General features: G+C 38.2%; 1 protein-coding gene across 1 annotated transcript in view; it reads right to left on the bottom strand.

Annotated features, from left to right (window-relative positions):
- Positions 1 to 18102, bottom strand: part of ank3a (ankyrin 3a) — a gene marked incomplete at its 5' end in the record, with an annotated part of 112523 nt that extends 94421 nt beyond the window's left edge. The window contains one exon of the mRNA XM_079833395.1: positions 17986 to 18102. Within this exon, the coding sequence (XP_079689521.1) occupies positions 17986 to 18102 (117 nt within the window). The remainder of the gene's footprint in view (positions 1 to 17985) is intronic.
- Between the last annotated feature and the right edge of the window lie 5413 nt (positions 18103 to 23515).

The following is a 23515-nucleotide window of genomic DNA, read 5'->3' as shown; positions in this document are numbered from 1 at the left end:
GTTTACTTCCAAGTCTTCAGTGCGGCACGCCCATCAAAACAGAGCATTTTTCAGAGAGCCTCAAAACCATGACAGAAAATAGCCTATTACTTGTTCATTATGACGTTTTTGAATGTAAAAACCACGCGAACGTCATAAGTTGACCCCAGACAATAGTATACAAAAATAAAAAAAGCCAGTTCATGACACCTTTAAATCTCGCAATTCTGATTTTTCTTTGAGAATTGTGAGGAATAAACTCAATTACATCACAATTATGTAATATCACCAAAATAAAAAAAAAGGTTACAAATGACAATTCAGGTTGACAGGTCAACAAATCAGTCAATTAATGAGTAGATCAAAGATGTACTGAATAGTTCATGCGAGTTCGGGCAGCTGGAAGTACTTTAAACTCTCTCCTGTTCTCTCTGAGGGGCAGCAGTTAATGTGTGCCGGCATGCATGAACTTGCGAGTGTGTGTGTGTGTCTGTGGGTCTCTGGAGGCAGAACAGCAGCGTGTGACCCAGAATCATGCTTCTACAAGGAATTTATCATTACAGACCCCAACCATCCTCCATAAAACCATATCTGAGACACACGGTGAGAAGTAAAATGTTAAAACTAATTTTATGAAATGTGTGTGTGTGTGTGTGGCCTCAGCACCCAGGTGCAGACAGCCTGCAGATGTGGGATATAATATTGTACACTGATGCACACATCTGTCTTATTTAAGTCTATGTTGTAATTTGGTTCAGAAAATATATTGTCAATACTTTCTTAACTCAACAGTTATCCATTACTACCAATAATAGTCTGGTTCCATCATTAGATTAGATTAGATTCAACTTTATTGTCATTACACAAGTACAAGTACAAGGCAACGAAATGCAGTTTAGGTCTAACCAGAAGTGCAATAGCAGCAAGTGCAGGATATATACAATGGTTGCGTAAGTGCAGGACATAAAAATGTTCTGAATATATATAAATATGTATAAGTAGAGAGATGGTTATTACTATAAGTAGAACTGAATTTACAGATGAATATATACAGTGAATAAATATACAGATGGCTATTACTATAAACAGAATTTACAGGTGAATATGTACTATGAATAAATATACAGATGGCTATTACTATAGACAGAATTTACAGGTGACTATGTACTATGAATAAATATACAGACGGTTATTACTTGAACAGAATTTACAGTTAGAGGTATACAATAATATGTTAGGCTAATATGAGGAATATAGCAGTGGATTAAGTTAGTACAATAAATTATGGACAGAGCTATCCGAAAGAAAGTGTAAAAGTGCAGTGGAAAGTGGTTGCATATTCCAGTTAGAAGTACGGTGCAAAATGCAAATGTAAACATTGTTACTGTAAATACAGTCGGCAGTGCAAATGAGCATAATCCAGTTACGGTATGGTGGTGCAGAATGCATAAGTAAACAGTTGTTACTGTAATAAACAGTCAGTAGTGCAAATAACAAAGTGAAGGCAGATGTGAGGTAGGAGAGTTATCAGTTTATGAGGGAAGTGGATCAACGGGGGTTTGAGTTCAATAAAGAGACAGCTCTGGGGAAAAAACTGTTCTTTAGTCTGCTGGTCCTGGTCCGGAGGATCCTGAAACGCCTGCCGGAGGGCAGGAGAGAAAACAGTCTGTGGGCTGGGTGAGAGGAGTCCTTGAGGATGCTGCGAGCTCGATGCAGGCAGCGTTTCCTCTGGATGTGTTCGATGGCAGGCAGTGGAGTCCCTGTGATGCGCTGGGCAGTTTTCACCACCCGCTGCAGTGCCTTGCGCTCCGCAACAGAGCAGCTCCCATACCACACTGCCACACAGTTGGTCAGGATGCTTTCTATTGCGCAGCGGTAGAAGTTCACCAGGATGGCCGAGGAGAGCTGATTCTTCCTCAGTGTCCTCAGGAAGAAGAGGCGCTGGTGAGCCTTCTTGACCAGGCTGGAGGTGTTGGTCGTCCACGACATGTCCGCCGAGATGTGGATCCCCAGGAACTTGAAACTGGAGACACGCTCAACAGCCATTCCATTGATGTGGATGGTGTCGTGTGTGCCTCTTGACTCCTTCCTGAAGTCCACGATGAGCTCCTTCGTTTTGGTGGTGTTGAGGAGCAGGTTATTATCAGCGCACCATGTGGCCAGGTGCTGGATCTCCTCCCTATAGGCAGTCTCATCGTTGTTGCTGATGAGACCAATCACCGTAGTGTCGTCCGCAAACTTGACGATGGAATTAGTTCCATACACAGGCTTGCAGTCGGAGGTGAAGAGGGAGTAGAGAAACGGACTTAGCACACAGCCCTGTGGTACACCAGTGTTGAGTGTGATGGATGTGGAGCAGGTGGATCCTGATCGAACATTCTGGGGTCTGTCAGTTAGGAAGTCCAAAATCCAGTTACACATTGAAGTGTTGATGCCCAGGTCTCCAAGTTTGGCAATTAACTTGGATGGGATGACAGTGTTGAATGCTGAGCTGAAGTCAACAAACAGCATGCGTGCGTAAGTGTTTTTATTGTCCAGGTGAGTGAGCACAGAGTGCAGTGCCATGGAAACGGCATCCTCTGTGCTCCTATTGCTGCGGTAGGCAAACTGGTGTGAGTCCAATGTGGATGGTATAGAGTCTTTTAGGTGTTCCAGGACCAGCCGCTCAAAGCACTTCATAATGATGGGTGTGAGTGCTACAGGGCGGTAGTCATTAGGGCACCTCGGGCTGGAGTGTTTCGGCACTGGCACAATGGAAGTGCGTTTAAAGCATGATGGTACAGCTGCTTGGGCGAGAGACAGGTTGAAAATGTCTGTAAAAACCCCAGCGAGCTGCTCCGCACATGCCCTGAGCACACGTCCAGGGATGTTGTCTGGTCCAGCAGCCTTGTGCGCGCTGATCCGGCTCAGTGCCTTGCAGACATCTGTGGTGGAGAGTGTGATTGGTGGGTGGTCAGCTGAGGGTTTGAGCTTGGTGGCAGTTTCTCTGTTGTCTCTTTCAAAACGAGCATAAAAGTAATTTAGCTCATTCAGGAAGTTGACATCAGTGGCTGCGGGGGTGGAGTGGGGGGGTTTGTAGTCACTGATGGCCTGGATGCCCTGCCACATGCGTCGAGGGTCAGAGTTGGAAAAGTGACCCTCAATCTTAAGCTTGTAGCAGTGCTTGGCCTTTTTGATGCCCCTATGTAAAATGTAATATCATGTAATACTTAAGAGGAGTATGTAATACTAATACAAAAAGGAGTCGGAATGCACACAGGATACGTTCGAGATCCAGGCAAAACAAGCGAAAAATGTAGATTTTGGTCGAAAATGAGTTCATTAAACCCTCGTCTAGCAATCCCAATGCTCCAAATATCAATCAAGCATCTAAAAGTATCTTTATTTTTACGGAGAGTTTTCGGAGAGGTACCTTTCCTTTGTCCATGAAAATGATCTTACTCGTGCCGACTGACAGATCCGAAACGTGCGCATAAAGATGCCTCTCACAGCACGCAATCCCGATATACACATGTACACAGAATTACAGTATTTCAAAATATCTGTCTTGGCGAGTTTTCACCCGAACATTATCTGCCGTCTTACGTGAAAGTTTAGTTAACTGTTGGGGAAAAACAGCTGATATGTAACATTATTTTAGATCTTAAAACACTGCCCGGCCCCCAAAAAAGTTGCTGTTTGACTTTAACTTGGCAAATGCTTAAGAGGCAAATTTTTTCCAACCCTAATTGATGGATTGTGTAGCTTTTCATTTCTTAAAGAACCATGTGGGAAGACACATTATGGCCATATTCCAGGATGATAATGTCAAGATTTATCAGGCTCAAAGTGTGAAAGAATGGTTGGGAGAGAGCATGAAGGATCATTTTCACACATGATTTGGCACCTCAGAGTCCTGGCCTTAAATTCATTGAAAGTCTTTAGGATGTGCTGGAGGAGACTTGTCAGAGTGCTGGACTCTTGCATTGTCAATACATGATCATGACCAAAAATTTAAAATCATGTTATTTGATTTGATACATGTTATGTTATTTCCATCAAGAGGTGCATACATTTTTGGTCATGATCATGTTGACAATGCAAGAGTCCAGCACTCTGTTATAAATGCTTTAGTGGTATATTTCTTTTTTTCAGTGCCATCCCAGCACTATCAGTGGTGAGATGTAACTGTGGGGCTGAGATTAGCTGGATTCCTGGATTATAATTACACTGGGAATTTAAAATCAGGTGAGAAGGATAATCCCAACCCCCGTCAGAGAGAAAAGAGAGTCTCACTGAGAGAGCAATGAAGACACGAAAAGTATGGAGGTAAAAAGGGCTTCACAGGCTTACAAGTATCTTAAGCTATCATACTATGAAACACTGTAAATCTGGAAAGTAATAAAGGAAGAAGTGTTGACAAGACCATGGCCATAATGTAATGTGGGTGTGTTTAATCATTTGTGAATTAGTGAGACAGTAAGAGATGTAGGAGGCGAGAATAAGAGAGTGAGAGAGAGCCATGGGAAATTTCTGCAAGTTGTGTATGATATTAGTCTGCTGAGAGACAGTGTCGAAAGGGTCACAAAAAGTCCAGAAACACTGTACAACATTCAATAGCCATGATTTAATGCTCACAGTAATATATTTTAACTAAGATCCAGTTCCACAGGAAGTACTGCATATAAGAAACAAACATAAGATTGCACATGGTTTCTACAAAAATACTAAGCAAAACTTTTCTAATTATTAGAATGATTTTTGAAGTAATGATGCTCAAATCGTTAAAATAGGATTCAAAATACAGGGTCAAATCTATGCACATGCTCGATGAATGACTGTCACACACTCCTCCATTTAGAAGTGTGTGTGCGTGTGTTATTATCTGGCACCCAGACTGTAGCAGATGAGAGAGGAGGGAAAGGCCATCTGCCTGTATTACTCCCCCCTGTGCCCTCAAACACCCCCAAATACACACACACACACGCACCTCAAAATATCTCAAATGTACACACATGCTGTTTGAAAACCATGAGCCAAGATATTGCATCAGTCACTTGCTTTCATCCTTAAGCTAATGGTCGTTCTGTAAAACCTGAATCGAATGACACACATTTTTCATTTGTGTCAACGAACTAAGGGACAAGTCAAAATTACTGCATGTACTTGAGATGATGCAGATTCCCAAATGACCCCACCAACAATTTTTTTTATAATTAATAAAATATAATATATAATTTATATAAAAAAAATTAAATTGTGGAAACAATTATTAAAAGCTAATGTATTTTTAGCATGATTGTTTTGATCAAGTAAAACAGTGCTGTTACCCCACAATTTTTTAATTCGTCAGATAAAGTGACCTTAATGTGTAGTAATTCAGCACTTGCAACCATTTTATTAGAATGAAATAAAATAATGTGAATTTAAGTGAGCAAACGTATCTGTAATAAAAAATCAAGTAAGAAGGAGGCGAACATAACTTTAATAAACCTTTAATACATTAGCCCACACTTGAACATGATTCCGTCTGATTGCTTTCTATCGGCTGTGGAGGTGAAGACGACAAGTCCCATGATTCCAGGGACGTCGCTAGGATTGGAAGACAGGGGGGGCTTAGCCCCCAGGGTATTTGTAACTTGTTTGCAAAATCTTTGCACTCATATCTACAGCTACACTTATGTCAACAACCAGGCAAGAAACCAAGATGTTAACAAGTAAAACGTGACAGACATATCCTCTTCTTCCATTTCTACTCTGTTAAAGAAAAGTTACTGTAATTTTAGACACATCAAAGCTGCATGGGGGAATTTACTTAGGCCAGACTTTGCTCCTGATGCGTTACTATAAGCAATGACTTAAAGGGTTAGTTCACCCAAAAATTTAATTTCTTCCATGATTGACTCACCCCAATGTTGTTCCACACCCGTAAGACCTCCGTTCATCCTCGGAACACAGTTTAAGATATTTTAGATTTAGTCCGAGGGCTTTCAGTCCTTTGAATGTAAGTGTATTAACACTTTGCTGTCCACGTCCAGAAAGGTAATGAAAACATCATCAAAGTAGTCCATATGTGACATCATTTGGTTACACTTACATTCAAAGGACTGAAAGCCCTCGGACTAAATCTAAAATATCTTAAACTGTGTTCCGAGGATGAACGGAGGTCTTACGGGTGTGTTTTTATTATTATTTAGGGGGGCTTAGGAACATTTTGGGGTAGCTTCAGCCCCCTTAAAATAGGCCTAACGACGTCCCTGCATGATTCCATGCTTATTCACAGCGTCATCAAGCTACGCCTTTGTTATTGTTGAATAGGCGACCTCTAGCGGCCAAACTTACATATTCTGCCTTATATGACCAGATATAACCAGTTTAGATGGAAAGCATCTCAAGCTGATTAGCAGACTTTACTGAAGATATATGCATTAATCTTTCTTTAAAAATAATTCCAGCATGACGCTTCAGCAACCCATAATGAAATTACCCTTCAACAATAGATAATGCTTTACAATGAACTCTTTTAGAGAGCTACATATGGCAGTTTATCTGTTCAGTAAAATATCTTTATCTTTGAGATAACATGAATAAACAATGAACAATTGCATTTATTAACAAATGAGACATTTTTATAAAGTGTTAGCTAAATTGTTTCAAACAAATTCAAACCAAACCAGAACTTATGTTGTCATTCCAAGTAATATCAAACCACTTAAAGCTACGAGGACCTGCCAACTCACCATAAAACTTTAAAAAGATTTTATATAGCCTTTCAAAGACACAATGCACACATCTCTGTTGAGTTTACAGTAAAGGAGTTTTATAAGGGCAGACAGTCAGACTGCTACCCTGAGAATGTACCAGAGCTGATATAACAACACTCTGAACAAGATCAATATAGAGCTGCTGGGTAATAGACCATTATCAGACAGAGTACCTTTGACTGGCATTTACAGGACAGAAGCAAATGTGATCTAAAAAGAATTACAGTGCAGAGAGAACGAACACAATAAGATGGACAGAAAGAGCAAGATAAATATTTATTTTATATATTTTCTTTTCTTTTGCAAAAATATATATTTTAAAGAAATATTTCAAATAAATACTGTAGCTACTTTTAAACAGTATTTAAACTTTTATTCCTCCAAGAATCTTGATAAAAAGTTACCACCAAAAAACTACCACCAACAAAATGCTTCTGAAATAAATGTAGTCAAAAATCCACGGCTGTTTTCTTTTGTGATGGTTATTAATGAGTCCCTTGTTTGTCCTGAGCAGTTAAACTGCCTAATGTTCTTCATAAAAATCCTCTAGGCCCTCCAAATTCTTCGGTTTTCCAGCATTTTATGCATATTTGAACCCTTTCCAATGGTGACTCTATGATTTTGAGATCCATCTTTTCACATTGAGGACAACTTAGGGACTCTCACGTGCTGCGCGTAGGGCACCAAGTGCTGGAGGGGGGGGGGGGGGGGGGGGGGCACCACAGGAAAATTCTCTCTCCACCCCCCCACAACAAATTATGTACAATTTACCTTGATCTTTAAATTCCCCCCTGCTCTTAATGCATTGTGTTTCCTTCTGGAACATCAGTGAATGTTTTAACCTTTTTTAATAGTTGTGTTTGGTCCCTCAATTGTCCTCAGTGTGAAAAGATGGATCTCAAAATCATACAGTCACTGCTGGAGAAGGTTCAAATATTATAAAGATGATGGAAAACTGAAGAATTTGCAGGACCTGGAGGATTTTTCGGAAGAACATTGGGCAATTTAACTGTTCAGGACAAACAAGGGACTCATGAACAACCATAACATTTAAAAAAAAAAAAAACAGTTGTGGATCATCCAAGGACACACACAGTATTAAGAATCAAGAGTACACATTTTTGAATGGGGTCATTTTAATAAATCCAGCTGTTTTTTTGGCTTGTGGACTATGTGTACATTTTATGTTCATATTTTATGTTAAATAGCTTATTTAGGACAGTACTAAATAAAAAATAACATGCATTTTGTATGATACCTCTTATTTTTGTAAAAATTATTCACATTTTCACAGATTCTGCTAGGGTTTCACAAACTTTCAAGCAGCACTGTATATGACCCTTGACTGAATGTCAGAGGATAAGCGAGTAATAAAGAGAAGGGATCTCAATTTAAATGACTTAAAAACATCTTTGACTGGATCTACTGTATAAATAAATCTACAACAGTATTGGTTAGGACAGTATTGGCTTTTTAGGCGAAATAATGTATAATGCAATCTGAAGCTGGTATAGTGTCATACATGATATGAATTGTATCATGTCATTCCTAGAAGTCATGAATGATCAAAACATAATGAAGCTTACATTAGTCTGCTTGTAACCTATATCAGCTCTAGAAATCATACTGCATGGGTGCAAAACACTATTCCTTGAGGGCCAAAGCCCAGCAGAGTTTAGTTCCAACCCTGCTCCAACACACCTGTAGTATTCAAATAAGCCTGAAGGACTTGAGGAGCTTGATCGGGTGTGTTTAATTGGGGTTAAAGCTAAACTCTGCAGGGCTCTGGCCCTCCAGGAACTCCAGGAAGGAGAGGTTTGCACACCTGTCATGTTCCGGGAACACAGTGTCATGTTCTCTAATTTTTTAGTGCAAAGGAACACATTTCTGTTTAGGCAGTAAGCAGAGATGCCTCATACATATGAGCAGTGCAAATAAATTCAAATGGAGCAAATGTAGCCCATCAATGCTTGCAGACTATTGCTGGACAGTGACAAGACATGCACCATTTAATGAAAGCAAGAGACAAGCCAAGAAGTGCTGAGTAGACACTGAATATAGGACTAAACTATGTACATAATAGTTTTTTGCCTTTTGTTTCATAATAAATTTGATATGCAGTATAACACAGATTAAAAAGGTATACAAAACACAATACACAGACATCAAATGTAAAAACTCAAATATCTTGGAAACAGTAGCCATTCAGCTGTTTTAATCGTCATATTTGAATCCAGCACATTAAAATACATAATAAATAGTACATTTTACCTCTGAAGCAGAAGACTTCTAAAATATTGTACACCAGTGTAATAATAAGAAATGTTTCTCAGAATGATTTCTGAAGGATCATGTCATGTGACACTGAAGACTAGAGTAATGATGCTGACAATTCAGCTTTACCATCAAAAATTACATTTTAAAATATATTATAGAAAACAGACATTTTTAATTCAATATTACTGTTTTTACTGTATTTTTTTATGTAATAAATGCAGCCCTGGTGAGCATAAAATACTTTTTTTCAAAACCATTAAAAAACGACTTTTGAATGGTACTGTACATAATAAAGAAAGTAGACAGATCATTAAAATAAAATGGAGTGTTAGTGCACATACAAAGGTACTCCATTCCTACAAACATAGATACCATACCGAAGAACATATTTTCAAGGTTAGCAGTTAACTCATTGACAAACATGTTGTGTAATGGACTATTCAAAGACACACACTCACACAAACAGGAGACTTTCATGGTGTTGCTGACTAAGCAGAAGGAGAAGGGCGACCTCATTTCTGATCACACGACTCTCTCACGCACACATCTTTAAAAAAAAAATCAGTCACTCATTAACAGACACACTTGTCTGGCTATCACCAGACCAAGCTCAATCTTTTAAGATTGAACATTGGTCTGGGTAGTCTGCTCTGTATTTTCTACTGCTCAAGAGAAGTGATCAACGGGCATAGTTCAAATGACTGTACGCAATTGGATAGTCCCTCAACCAATCAGACCAACGATCCGGGTGACGTACTTTGCACAGCGGTCGGTAGCAGGGGCAATTCTAGGATTTTCATTTTAGGGGGCTCAGCCCCCAGTGAGGGTATGAAAAAAAAAGCCCCCTTCTTTTGTAGGAATTGTTGCAGGGCAAGTTTCTGTTCTGTTTTCAAAGAGAACTTGCCTTTGAAATCTTTTAAAACAGCAGCGACAGAGGCATCAATGGGTTGCTGCACTTCGCCGGCCGCCATGTTGAATGTAAACAAAAAACTGCTTGCCGCAGATTTGTAACAGAAGCAGGATATAAAAATTTACTGATTTCCAGCCTGAGCTGCAAGGCGAAATCAAATCGCCGGCAGATCGGGCTGGGTTTATCCAGTCTACAGCATAGACCGTAAAAAAATATGGACGACGCGACTTCATTGACTTCCGCTGACCAAAGTTGAAGCTTTCATAGGCCCGCTCACGGCGCTGACATCTTGGGACCGAGTCTGCGCAGTAGCGATCTCGGGACCGGAGTTGCGCAGTAGAGAACAGGAAGTAGAGGCGCGATTATCAAAAGCCCGCCCACACTCTCGCAGATGCAGAACAATTCATTATGTTGGTGTGAAATAAACAGTTATGGAAGTGTAGAAATTAAAGCTAAAGCTCCAATCTCCTCCCAAAAATCCAGAAAAAAGTCCGTTAGTGCCTCAGTGACAAGTTCATTCAGATAAGCCGTCAATCTCAGCTGTCAATCATGACGTCACACCCCTCGTTTTTATAGCATCAAATAACTCACTAAAACTAAACTTATTTAAAAAACGAACACTTGAAATGAAATTATTGTAATAAAAACTGCCTAAAATGACAGAAACCATCTTTAGGAAACAATTATTTGAAGTGTAATTAAATTGTTTAGTGTGTCTCGCGCCCATTCTAATACATGGAGAGGCGGGGTTTAGGAGCTATACTGGGACCGGCCACCGGGGGGCGATCGAGGCGCGAAAGCTTCAATTTCTGACTGAAGCACTACAGGCTTGGTCTACAGACACACTAGGGCTGGGCAAAAAAATAGATTTTTCGTTTAATCGTTTTTTTTTTTAAATGTGGTCGATTCAAAATCAATTCTCAAAGGCCACAAATCGATTTTTTTCCATATTTATTTCCGCAAACATTGAACATAAGATTAACGTAAATCTAATTACTAGTCTTCTCCACTATGTCACCCTCTTATTTGCCTTGCGCGATGTTACAAAAGAGCGAGAGGCGCACCTGTCATCCATCCATTCATTCATTCAGTGCTTAAATGGCGGCTTCCGGTGCGTTGTCGTCGTTTGTAATGCTGAGGTGAAATGCTGTAGTGATACTATAAATCTGCGGAACCATTTGATGAGACGAGACCCAGACGTAGCAACACCCCCACAGCCGAGCGCACAACGGCTAAAATTAGATAACATACATGCGAATGCTTGCCTTACATTATGATCATTGTATTAAACTTGAGCGTTCACTTAAGCACGTACGTTGGCCATAATAGACATATTCAAATCAACAGACAGCACAGGACCAATAATTCAAACCTAATAGCTTATATTATAAACAGATTTCCTCAAATAAAAGTTAGTCCACATAAGTCAGCACATAAGGTATTGTTGTTCGTTACCACATCAACTACTTGTGTCCAGGTATGAACGCTTCTCGTATATGAAAAGTAACTGCACTAGGGATGCAACAATACAGTTAGTCCACGGTTCAATACATACCTCGGTTTTTAACCACGGTTTTCGGTTCGGTTCGGTTCTGATGGCTTGTCACATCAGTTTTTTGCTATTCTATTCTTAAGCGACAGGAACCGCAAGAGGTTAAGGAGAAAAAAGACTATTTTTTAATTGCAATACTCTTTCTTTATTTTACTTTAAAGAATTGAAAATCCTTACTTAAACTTAAAACTTTACTTAAAAAAACCTTGTACACATTCCTAGTGTATTGTATAATATAAAATACATATATATATAAAGATTTACACTGGCAGCTCAGAGCTGTGCAGCAGCATTTAAGTATGAAATTGAATGAATAAATGTAAAAATAAAACACTACATAGACTTCACTATAAAATATACATTGATTCTTATTAAAGCTACTGTATTAAAGTTTTTCAGTCAAGAGCAGTGAGTGATTTTGTCTTTGTCTTTTGTTGTCTTTTGTTTTGTTGTATTAACATTAAATGGATAGTTCACTCAAAAATGAGAAATTAATACAGATTTGGAACAATATTAGAGTGAGTAAATAATGACAATTTTAGAGGTGAACTGTCCCTTTAAGGACAGCGTGTTCACTAGGCTGTGTTGCTGTCAATGTAAGACACACACCTTCATGTCATACACCCTTAATAATGATCTATATTGATCATGACATAAGAATTAACAGTAGCTGGATATAATTCCAAGATATGTGCGAATTTCCTGAATAATGCGTCACTGAGAAAGACATGAAGTATAAAAGAGGAAAGAAAGAAAGATCACATCAGCCTCTTAAATGATTAAGTTAAAAAAATTACTGAATTTCTGCACCCTTTTGAAAGTCTAGTGAATCTGTTCGTTTGTATGATTGATTTCAACACTCAGTAGTGTTCCCACATTAGCAGCCACACAATCACATTGCACACAGAAAGTATCCGCCTATTCATGTGCCCTCAATGGGGCAGCTCCCATGAGAAGAAAAACCCACTATATGCAAAATAACAACTTTTTCTAGACTACTGACTGTCTTCTCATATGTACATTATTTAAATAATTGTATTATTTGAAGTACAAATCACTTCTTTTCTTTAGTAGTACATCTTTTTACAGCACAAAAAGTAAAATGCATTGACTTAAACTTATATACACTACCATTCTAAAGACATTCATTTGATCAAAAATATTACTACAAATTAGGCAAGGCAAGTTTATTTGTATAGCACATTTCATACACAGTGGCAATTCAAAGTGCTTTACACAGAAATGGAATTAAAATATATTTTTTTATAAAATAAAAAATATATATAGTATAACCCCTATCTGGAGTGGAAGAAAATGGAGAGTCAGGTTTGCTTTAAAAATATTTGTCAGGTAACTGTGTGTTTAAACAGTACCCTTGCAGACAAATCTTCTTGGCCTAAATGGAGGGCTATATCAAAATGTTTTACCCGTCAGAGCAGAAAACGGGTCTTCCTCGCACTGGAGGGAGCACTCAAAAAATATTTGTGCATTTAAATATTACCCTTACAGACAAATCTTCCTGGACAGGAACACCAGAATAACTGTTTTCTATTTGAATATATTTTAAAATGTAATTTATTTCTGTGATGCAAAGCTGAATTTTCAGCATCATTACTCCAGTCTTCAGTGTCACATGATCCTTCAGAAATCATTCTGATATGCTGATTTGGTGCTCAACAGACTTCTCTAATTAATTATCAAATGTTAAACAAATCGGTAAAAGTTGTGCTACTTAATATTTTCTGTGGTAACTGTGATAACTTTGATGAATAGAAAGTTCAAAAGAAAGGCATTTATTTGAAAATGTATTTTGTCTACTGTTACTTTTGATCAATTGGATGCGTCCTTGTTGAATAAAGGTATTAAACATGTGTTTTTACAAACTGGACATACCTAATGACCAAACATCCCCAATCAAGCTTTCACACACTGCTCCCTCATTATTAAAAAAATGTACTGTACATGCAAATGCAAACAAAAGTCTGTTGTCTAATGAGAGAGATACATGTGCCGTTTTGTTCTAAAGCTAATTTTCATTCTTATTTTACATTTGACTCTAGAGGAAATATGGCTGAAAATAAGGAGGTATGGTTGTGCATGAGTGTTATCTGTTCTCAAAGTGTTCTCAGCAGGGAACTGAAACTCTATATGGAGCCTCAAGCATGTATCAACCTTTAACAGACAACCGATACAGCTCATAGACCCACACAAACACACTCAAGAAAATGTCAAGTGATACAAATATAAAATGTGGTTTATAGCTTTATAAAAATAAAAATCTATCATTTTCATAAAAGCCCACTGACCCATGGATTTCTGTAGACTTCTATCCCATAAACATAACCATCCCTCACTCACTCACTCACACACATTTCTGCAATTAAACCATTTTCTTCATTGGAACATCAGTTTTTACTGTCCTTCTGGATACATTTGGTACCCACAATGTAAGCAAACACACACACACACACACACACACACACACACACACACACACACACACACACAATTATTACCATAAATATACTTGTTTACACCTGTTCTTTCCAACCCTGGACACCTTAAACATCTGCTACTCATGTTTCACTGAATAATAGACAAAAGGTCCTGGGATCATCCATCTCTCAATTACAATCACAAATGCAGCTATTTATTGATGTGCATCTGCTTTGAATGAATAAAAAACAATCTCATAACTGCGACAGACACAGTAAATCCCTGAAATGGCTGAACACTGCAACACACACTTGCATTTACAGGCAAGCATACATGGTAACAAAGAGAGTGTGTGAGAAAAAGGAAGTGAAAGACTGAGAGTGATATGCCATAATTGATGATCACATGATCACATACATATAGAACAAAGCATCTACGGTATGGATAATAGACCCTTCGCCACCTCTCCAACAAAATCACCCTCTTCATCTCCCCCTCGATGTGTGTCTCTCTCTCATGCTCACTATCACCCCCTTCCCTTCCCCCACACCATTCTTTCTTCATGTTTGTGTGTGTGTGAGCAAGAGAGAGAGACACACTATTACACGGCTTCTCTCATTAATGAAGTGGAGCGAAGCTCATTCATCACACTGTCCTGCCACATGCACATACGTTCATGTGCGACTGTATATTCTGCTGTAGGGGCTTCACAAGACATGAGTACTCCCCAGAGACAAACCCCAAAAAAATCATTTAACTCCTCTGACCTCTAACTGCCCAGTGCACAAACCACTGTAACATGTATGAACTCTTACATCATTTTTATTATCCACAAATAGAAAACCCAGCCATGAGAAGATCAATGAAAACAGCTGTAAATAAAAGATGTGCACAGACAATTGTTTTGAAAAATTTTCAGAAAATGTAAACAAAAATGTAAATTAACTATAAATTTACATTATTTTACTATATGTTTTTATACACACACACACACACACACACACACACATATTTCACAATAATATAATATTATATGTTTTTTTATATATAATAAAATAATCATGATTAATCTCATGATATCCAGCCATAGAGTTTGAAAGATATAAAATAAACAGTAATATAATATCAAACTTGGTTTATGCGTTAAAATGACTGCATTAAACATATTAAATAAAATAAGTTATTTTTGACAGCACTCAGAAAACGAAGTAATCTCGCTTTTTTTTCCTCTGAAAATTGTCACAGATCCCCTATAGCTAAGTGGTTTCAGGCACTCCACTGTATGTTGTGGCTTTAACTGTGACTGTATTCACAATGTTTAAACAATATTATATATGAGACTATAAAATAAAAAAATATATATTATAAAGTTTAATCAAAGAAGACAAAATGTATATATTATTAACAAAACTATATTTTTTAGATTTAAACTGTAAGCTAATATCTTTCTACTGAAACACAAAACTAGAGAGCAAAAAAAAAAAATGTTGTCAGTTCTTCCCCTAACATCCATCTCTGATCATCCATCTCTGATCATCCATCTATGATCATCTGCTCGGAGACAATTGTGAATATCAACGACTGGTCACTATCAAGCTCAAACTTGATTCAAATGTCCCGGAGGATCCAGCAGCTTCACTTCTCATGAGTGAGTTCTGTAGGATTCACTGTCCTGGAGCATACAAGTACAACATCTAACCTTCATATGACCTCTGCCAAAGGCATTAAGCTGGTCTCTCTGCCTCTACCTCTTTCGGTTATTTTACATTCTGCTCTATTCTGACCATTTCTGTATATGAGAAAGTCGCTACACCAGCTGTAAAAGAGGATAACGTTCTAAGAACACAGTGACAGCTTCATGTAACAGATTATTTTATACTAAAGTCACTCTAAACACATGCCTGAATAAAAAAACTAAAAACATTCAGGTATTCACATAAGTTGTTATAGCTCTGTTTGAAATGGACACCTACTTTGACCCCTGAGAGATGAGGCCTTTCATTAAATCACAACAGCACCCTGTGGACTGATCTGAGATCAGGTCAGTGACACTCAGACGGCCTGACTCCCAAAACACAACAGATGGTTCCCTGTTCCCACGGCAACCCTCAGTGTAACCTGGGATGCAGAAATCTATGTTGTGTGACACAGCTTTAAAACAATGAGATATGTAGTTCTTTGTTCTCAAAAATAGTCAAACACTGAAATAAACATAGTATCGCACTCTATGAAGAAGAAAAATGAACCATTTTTATATATACCATTCTATTAAATGATAATACCATATTCATATACCATAGTATTACCAAGGCCGCATCCACCATAGACATCGAGGATGATACGTTAAATATTAAAATTAAAGCTTGACCAATGGGTCTTTCAGTGGTCAGTTCTTCAACCATTACATTTGGTTCCCAGTTTTGAGAATTACCATGATAAAGTACATATCCAAAAAAGCACTGAATGTTCAAAAACCCCACATAAAAAAAAAAAACTCTCTTTGGCAACTAGACTTCCTAATTGCTCTCCTATTAGAGGCATGTGATGTAGGCTTACTTGTGTGCGTATGTATGTGTGTGTGTGTGTGTGTGTGTGTGTGTGTGTGTGTGTGTGTGTGTGTGTGTGTGTGTGTGTGTGTGTGTGTGTGTGTGTGTGTGTGTGTGTGTGCTGTGTGAAAGCACTTGTGTATCTCTGTCCCACAATACCAAGGCAATTACCTCCTCCATGCAAGAGTGCGACACAGATTAACCTCCATCTTTATGATGTCTCTCTGTTTGTCATTCATACGTATAAAAAGACACTGTCCTCTATTCTCTCTCATACTTTCATTTCATCACTCTACAAAAAATAATTCAAGAACAAAATCATTAGTTATTATAAACCATAAAACACTATCTTTCTCTCATAATTTATCTTTCAGTGTATTTGATTGGCATGGCTGTTCGCATACAATTTTGCCAAAGAATCAATACAAAAAGACTTAAAGAAATGAATGAATAAAAGTGACAGCAATGGTAAAATAAAATCAAAATAAATTAAATGAAACTGTAAGAAAAAAAGGGTGTCAAGTGATGAAAATGAAAATAATAATAAAATACAATGAAAACAAACAAAAAAAGTACTTCAAATAAAATAAATAAAATAATTTGGTCTAACAATAATGAAAAAATAAGAACAATTTTTGATAAAATAAAAAAATGTATTGATTGGTGAATGTCAATTCTCTCTCTCAAACCTTTTCAATTATTCAGTATTTCAATGCTTTATTGGCAAAGAAAATTCTGGTACATTAGTCGAGGGTGAAACTCTCTGTCTCCCTTTCCCACACACACACACACACACACACACACACACACATTATAAAACAGCAAAGGTCAACAGATGTGAACATAGCTCTGTGCTGATCACAGGTAAGACACATGTTAAAGGAGGCAGGAGGCTGCAAGCCAGCCATCAGTAACACAGGGATCCTTCATGTCTTAAACCACATCACAAAACACACACACAGTGACACAGTTTAAAATTTCACAGCAGCAACATAAGAACAAATAGAAACCGCAGAGATACTGCTGAAGAAGATCTGTCTGGGTGTGGTGGATATAGGCTGTGTGTATGTGCGTGTGTATCTCTATAATATGAAATGATACACAGTTAGCATGGTTAACATCTGCATCCTTCATTCCATCACTCTGTACAGAACAAACATCAATAAATCAGTATGTGATGTATAATATACGAGTGTCTGTGCGCATGCACACACTCACGTTTCAGAGGACAGTAAAATCTCTCAGAACATTCTGCAGTGTGATGCTCTCATTTTTAACCTAAACGCATGAGATGACACACACACACACACACACACACACACACACACATCATGGCTGGTTGTTTATGGGACATATGTGTGTGTTTATGTGAGAAGGAAGGCGAGCGGTAAATGTAAAGTGTAACCTTGGCACTGCAGCACAGATTTAACACACTCACACACACACACTAAACTCACAGGCAGTAACAGGCGAGATCTTGTCCCACAAACCCAATCAATCTCCTTGTAATAACACGTACGTGTGCGGGTGTATTCCCGGTACCTTTTTCTTTTGATCTCGCGGGGGTTTCCTGCTCTTCCTCTTCTTTTCCTTTTCATCCTCCAGTGCATTAATATCCACATCTTTATTCTTCTTAATCTGAGACGCCGCATGAGCCATTATCAAGCATCAGCCACGTCCCCACAGCAACCATACACACACACACACACACACACACACACACACACTCACACAAATACACTGAGATAAACGTCCAGAATACGGAAGATTTCCAATTCCCTAAAATATTCCAAAAAAATCCCTCCAAGTGGAAGAGAAAGATCCCATCCAGACAAAAAAAGGACTACTCCGTTGTCTTTCCTCCAGCCTTTATCATTGGCTGCTCAAGGAACCATATCCAGAGAGAAGAAGATACACAGAGAAGAAAGAAAGAAAGAGGGTGGAAGAGAGAAAGAGAGATGGATGGTGACACCAACATCACCAGGCACGAGTGAACGACTGAAGGAGAGAAAGAAAGAGAGAGGGGTGGAGGAGGGCAGCTGGGGTGGTTACTACGGAAACCACGTTCTCTCCACAGCCATCCCCAAACGGTCCTACCTGAACCGTGTACGCGACAACCAACATCAGTGTGTGAGAGTGTGAATATATGCGCATATGTGTAGCCCCCCACCAGCACCGTGTGTGTGTGTGCATGGTGGTTGTAGGGGAGGGGTGTCGCACAATTTAGCTCATGCATGTGCAATCTCTCTCGCTCACACACACACACATAATTCGGTGTGAGGGAGGGTACCACTACTACTCCAATCCCATTGTGGTAATCGTTAACCTACTCAAAATGGAGAAAGAGGTGTATCTTTGCATTAAACTGCATGTATATGCACACGTACATAGACATGTACACTATATGTTGTGTATTGGTAATGCATCATAATATTCAGATCATATTTATTTGGGATTTGGGGTGAATTTGTGGTTAAGGCCAGATAAAACCGCTGTGACCATTGGGAAACATGAGAGATTAATGAACACAAGTGAAAAACGATTGTGGTTCACACACACGACAGCTCTCGGCTTCTCTGTGATGTCATTGACATTCTGAGTATGGAGTGAAGGCAGCCATGTTGCTTTTCTCCTGCGTTATCAGCCACCTGAGTGCAGCAGGGTGCTCGGCAACTCCAAGACTGCCTCAATCACTGCCTGAACAAAACACCCTGCACTTAATGTTTGTGTGACAGAAGAAGAGAAGAGAATACAAAAACACCATAACGGCCAATCCATTTCACTCTATTGGATGACACACATTGTTTAACTACATGCTAAACATGTAGTAATGTCTTAAAGGGAGATTTCACTCAAAAATAATAATTCGGTCATCATTTACTCACCTCCATTTCATTCCAAACACTAAAAAAAAAAAACTATATATGGATAAGAGCAGCGTGAACACTCTATCTTACATCTTCTTTTGTGCTCCACAAAGGAAATTCATGCAGGTTTGGAACAACATGAGGGTGAATAAATGATGCGTTTTCATTTTTGTGTGTAATCACCCTTTAATCAATTATATATAATATTGGTCTTCACACGCTGAAATTCATTAACACATCATGTGTAATATTTATCTGATATGAATCATTTAATAACAATAAATAGAACAAGTTATAAAATGAATGTGCTATTTATAGTGTCTTTACTAAGATTTTTCACTTTCTATTTAATAAACACCATTGGTAATTTGTTAAATAAAGTGATTATTTGTGCGCAGACCAATTATATAAATTGCTTTCTATTTAAAATAAAATCCTTGAGTGGTATTGATTGGTAATATATTAAATAGAACATGATTTACACTATTTTGTGACCATCATTTTATTTGTGTACTAATTTGCATCAACGTCTATATTTGAAAGAGGTATCCAATTAAAAAGCATGGTGTAAAAAAAAGTACAACACTTATCTACATATCTATCTTAAAGTCCCAGTCAGACTGAGCAAGTGGTCTGTTTTGGCTCACTCTCAGCCTGGCCCAGTTCCCTTTGCTCTGAATAAACTGTTACTGCCACAAAAACAACTCAGAAGGTTCCATCCATTTACCTGTCAGACTAGGCAAAAAGCCCAACACATATACTACCTCTGTCTGGGAACACTGTTTGTAATACTGCTTTTGTTTTTATAAACACACACTATCTCAGCTTTAAAAAGCCCACCCACCCATTCATCAAAACTATGACCACTATGATTGGTTGTAAATATGCCAGCACTACAAGACCATAAGAGCTGATCACAGCCCATTAGAATCCAAACGATTCCTGAAAAGCTGATTCATAATTCATTGGCACACTGAGCAAAGCTTGTGCTCATGTAGTCACGGTTTCCCTCCTCCCTTGGGACAGCGTTTGCACATTCCCAGCTCACCCGTATCAACAAAGAGACCATTTCCACCCCATCACACCTTGGGGAATTACCCATGATGCATCTGTGCTTAGTTGTTGAACCCAGTGACCTCTGCAGTCATGCACAAGCAGAAATACACCCATGAGCACCTCCACCAACAGTGACCAGTTCAGCAGTCAATTCAAACTGACCAGTGACAATAGACACAACAGCTGGACCAGTCTGATCAGAAAACCAAGCTGAAACCATCAAATCAGATCAGACCAACAACAAAAAATTATAGCTTCCACTGAAAACCATCTGCCAATATATGTGTGGAAGTACTGTTAAATCATAAGGACACTACAGAATTGTCAGATAAGGAAGAGGGACAGGTTTTGCTGCTTAGCAACTTTCTCCAGACACCATGTGAAATATTTTGTAACAAAGGTCTTTACTTTTATCCTTCATGAAAAGTATTAATTTCTTTTATAAACTTTTCTTTTCTTTCCCCCAAAATGTTGAACACTATAGTGTAAATAACACATTTTTCATTACATGTATTTTAGATGTGTTTTTGTAACCATTAAAAGGAACTATTTTTCCCTGTCTACTGCCTTTGATGTTCCAGCTCAGGACAGTCACCATAAAGGGTTTTGGACATAGGCCGTGCAATTGCAATAGTCACCAAGCAATGGTTGGTCCATTTTCAAAGTGTCAAAGTTGTCAAAAATGCTCAGGGCCACTGTTGAAGGGGATATCCGGAAATGTTATCCTCACTCTAAAATAATGATATAATTCATTTGTTACATTTATATAGTGCTTTTTTGGGTACTCAAAGCGCTTTACATACAGAAGGGGGGAATCTCCTCAATCCCCACCAACGTGCAGCATCCACCAGGAGGATATTGAGCCAGCCATATTGAGCCAGAACACCCACCACACACCAGCTGATTGGTGGAGATATATATATATATATATATATATATATGGGGATGATTAGGAGGCCATGATGGACAGAGGCCAATGGGCAAACTTGGCCAGGATGCCGGAGTTACACCCCTACTCGTTTTCCGAAGGACATCCTGGGATTTTTAATGACCACAGAGAGTCAGGACCTCAGTTTAACATCTCATCCGAAGGACGGTACTTGTTACAGTATAGTGTCCCCATCACTATACTGGGGAGTTAGGACCCACTCAAACCACAGGGTGAGCACCCCCTGCTGGCCTCACTAACACCTCTACCAGCAGCTAGCCAGTTTTACCAGGAGGTCTCCCATCCAGGTACTAACCTGACTGAACACTGCTTAGCTTCAGTGGAAAACCAGTCTTGGGCTAGGCCTGTCGCAATAATCAATATATCGATATATCACACAATATATGTACATGACCTCAATAATTTTTTGTGATGCAATATATCGCCCATTATGTTTACATGATAACGAATGTCACCAACATTTTACTTGATTGTGCTGTCATCTTGTATGTTTTCCATGACGGAGGCGAAAGTGGTTCTCGGGCAGTTCCTTCATACACAGAGCGGTTATCGACAGGTGAAAAAAGGCGCCATTTGAGGAGTTATAGTGTTTTGCTGACAACTACTGACAGTTTGGAAGAACAAGCCCAAGTGGACTCGATTTCAAAGCCGCAATCCCCTGTTCAAGTGCACATATAAATGTCAACGCAGAATGATGAGTGTTGAAGCCGTTTCACAAGGGAAAATTTTCATTTACTATTTATTCAACAAAGAAAAATAATTATTTAGGATAATATATTTTTTACCCTTAATTTCCATGATCTAAAGAATTAAAAGGTTGTCATTTGAAAGTGTGTAGGACTACTTGCATCATTATGCTGTTATATTAGGATTATATATTCAGTGGCATAAAATAGTCTTAAAATGACAATAATATAGTTTATCGCAATTATTTCTGGGACGATATGTCACGAAACAAAAATCGTGACAGGCCTTTCTTGGGCTACAGGGTGATATGGCGGCTGGTAATAATGTGTTGAACCAACAAACCAACATTTTAGTGACAACTTCAAATTAAATTATTTTCAACCAACAACCTATATTGAATTAGAGGAACCTTTTAAGTTGATTACTTACTACTTGAGTTGAAGCCATGGAACCAATTAACCTTATATATTTCAGATAAAATCCACAGCTATCATAGCACATGTTAAAAGTGACTTCTTTAGCATGTAAATTTAATGAACAAGTAAGATTTTTGTCACTGGCATTAGCACAGTCATTGCTAATAAAGTCAATGTAGTGTTTACCTTCATGTATCTTCTCTTCAGGACAATGGTAACCACAAAAACATTACAGAAACATTTTTAACATAACAGCATTAAACACTAATAGGTATTTCCCTTTACTAAAAAAAAAAAAAGACTACTCATTATTTTCAACATTTACTCTCCTTATCCAGTCCTATGCAAAGCATGCTGGGAACTATAAATTCACTATACCCAATTTCCACAGTTATCAAGACAATTTAAATAAGTTACGACAACTAACCATTTTTAAAGGGATAGTTCACCCAAAAATCATTTACTCACCCTCAAGTTGTTCAAAACCTGTATAAATTTCTTTGCTTCATAGTTTGGAACAACTTGAGGGTGAGTAAATTATGACAGAATTTTCATTTTTGGGTGAACCCTTTAATTAAATTCATGCAGTTTTAGATTTAGTTAATGTAATAATCAACTTAATTATGTCAACTGAACTCAACAAAAGAATGTTTGCAACTTAAAAGGTTTAATTAAATCAATAAATTAGAATTTTTAACTTGCTTTATTTAAAGTTGCGGTAACAGGTCCCCTGAATACATTTTTAGAGTGCTGGTCCTGTGTTGTCTGATTGCAAAACATTTGCAAAACATCTGTGTCCAGTACAGTGTAGCTGCTGTAAATTTCAGTGGGGACCCTGCCCTCAATCCACATTTAGACACAAAGTATAGGGATGATTTAAAAATAGTGAAGGGGTCATTTTCAATTTAAAATCCTAAAGTCACAGTATTCACATACAGTATGCGCCTCCTGATCCTAGTGCTTACACTGGTGTTCTACTGCCCTCTTGTGGTTTGAAAGAGAAATTGAAGCAATGTAAAAGTGAAAAAAAGAATAGAAATTCTCTGGAAAAAAAATAACAAAATTGAAATATGCACCCTGATTACTCTAAATGACAA

Source organism: Gobio gobio, assembly GCF_949357685.1.
Source record: "Gobio gobio genome assembly, chromosome: 13".
Classification (NCBI taxonomy): domain Eukaryota; kingdom Metazoa; phylum Chordata; class Actinopteri; order Cypriniformes; family Gobionidae; genus Gobio; species Gobio gobio.
Note: the sequence above shows the minus strand (reverse complement) of the source record. Positions and strands in the feature narration are given on the sequence as shown.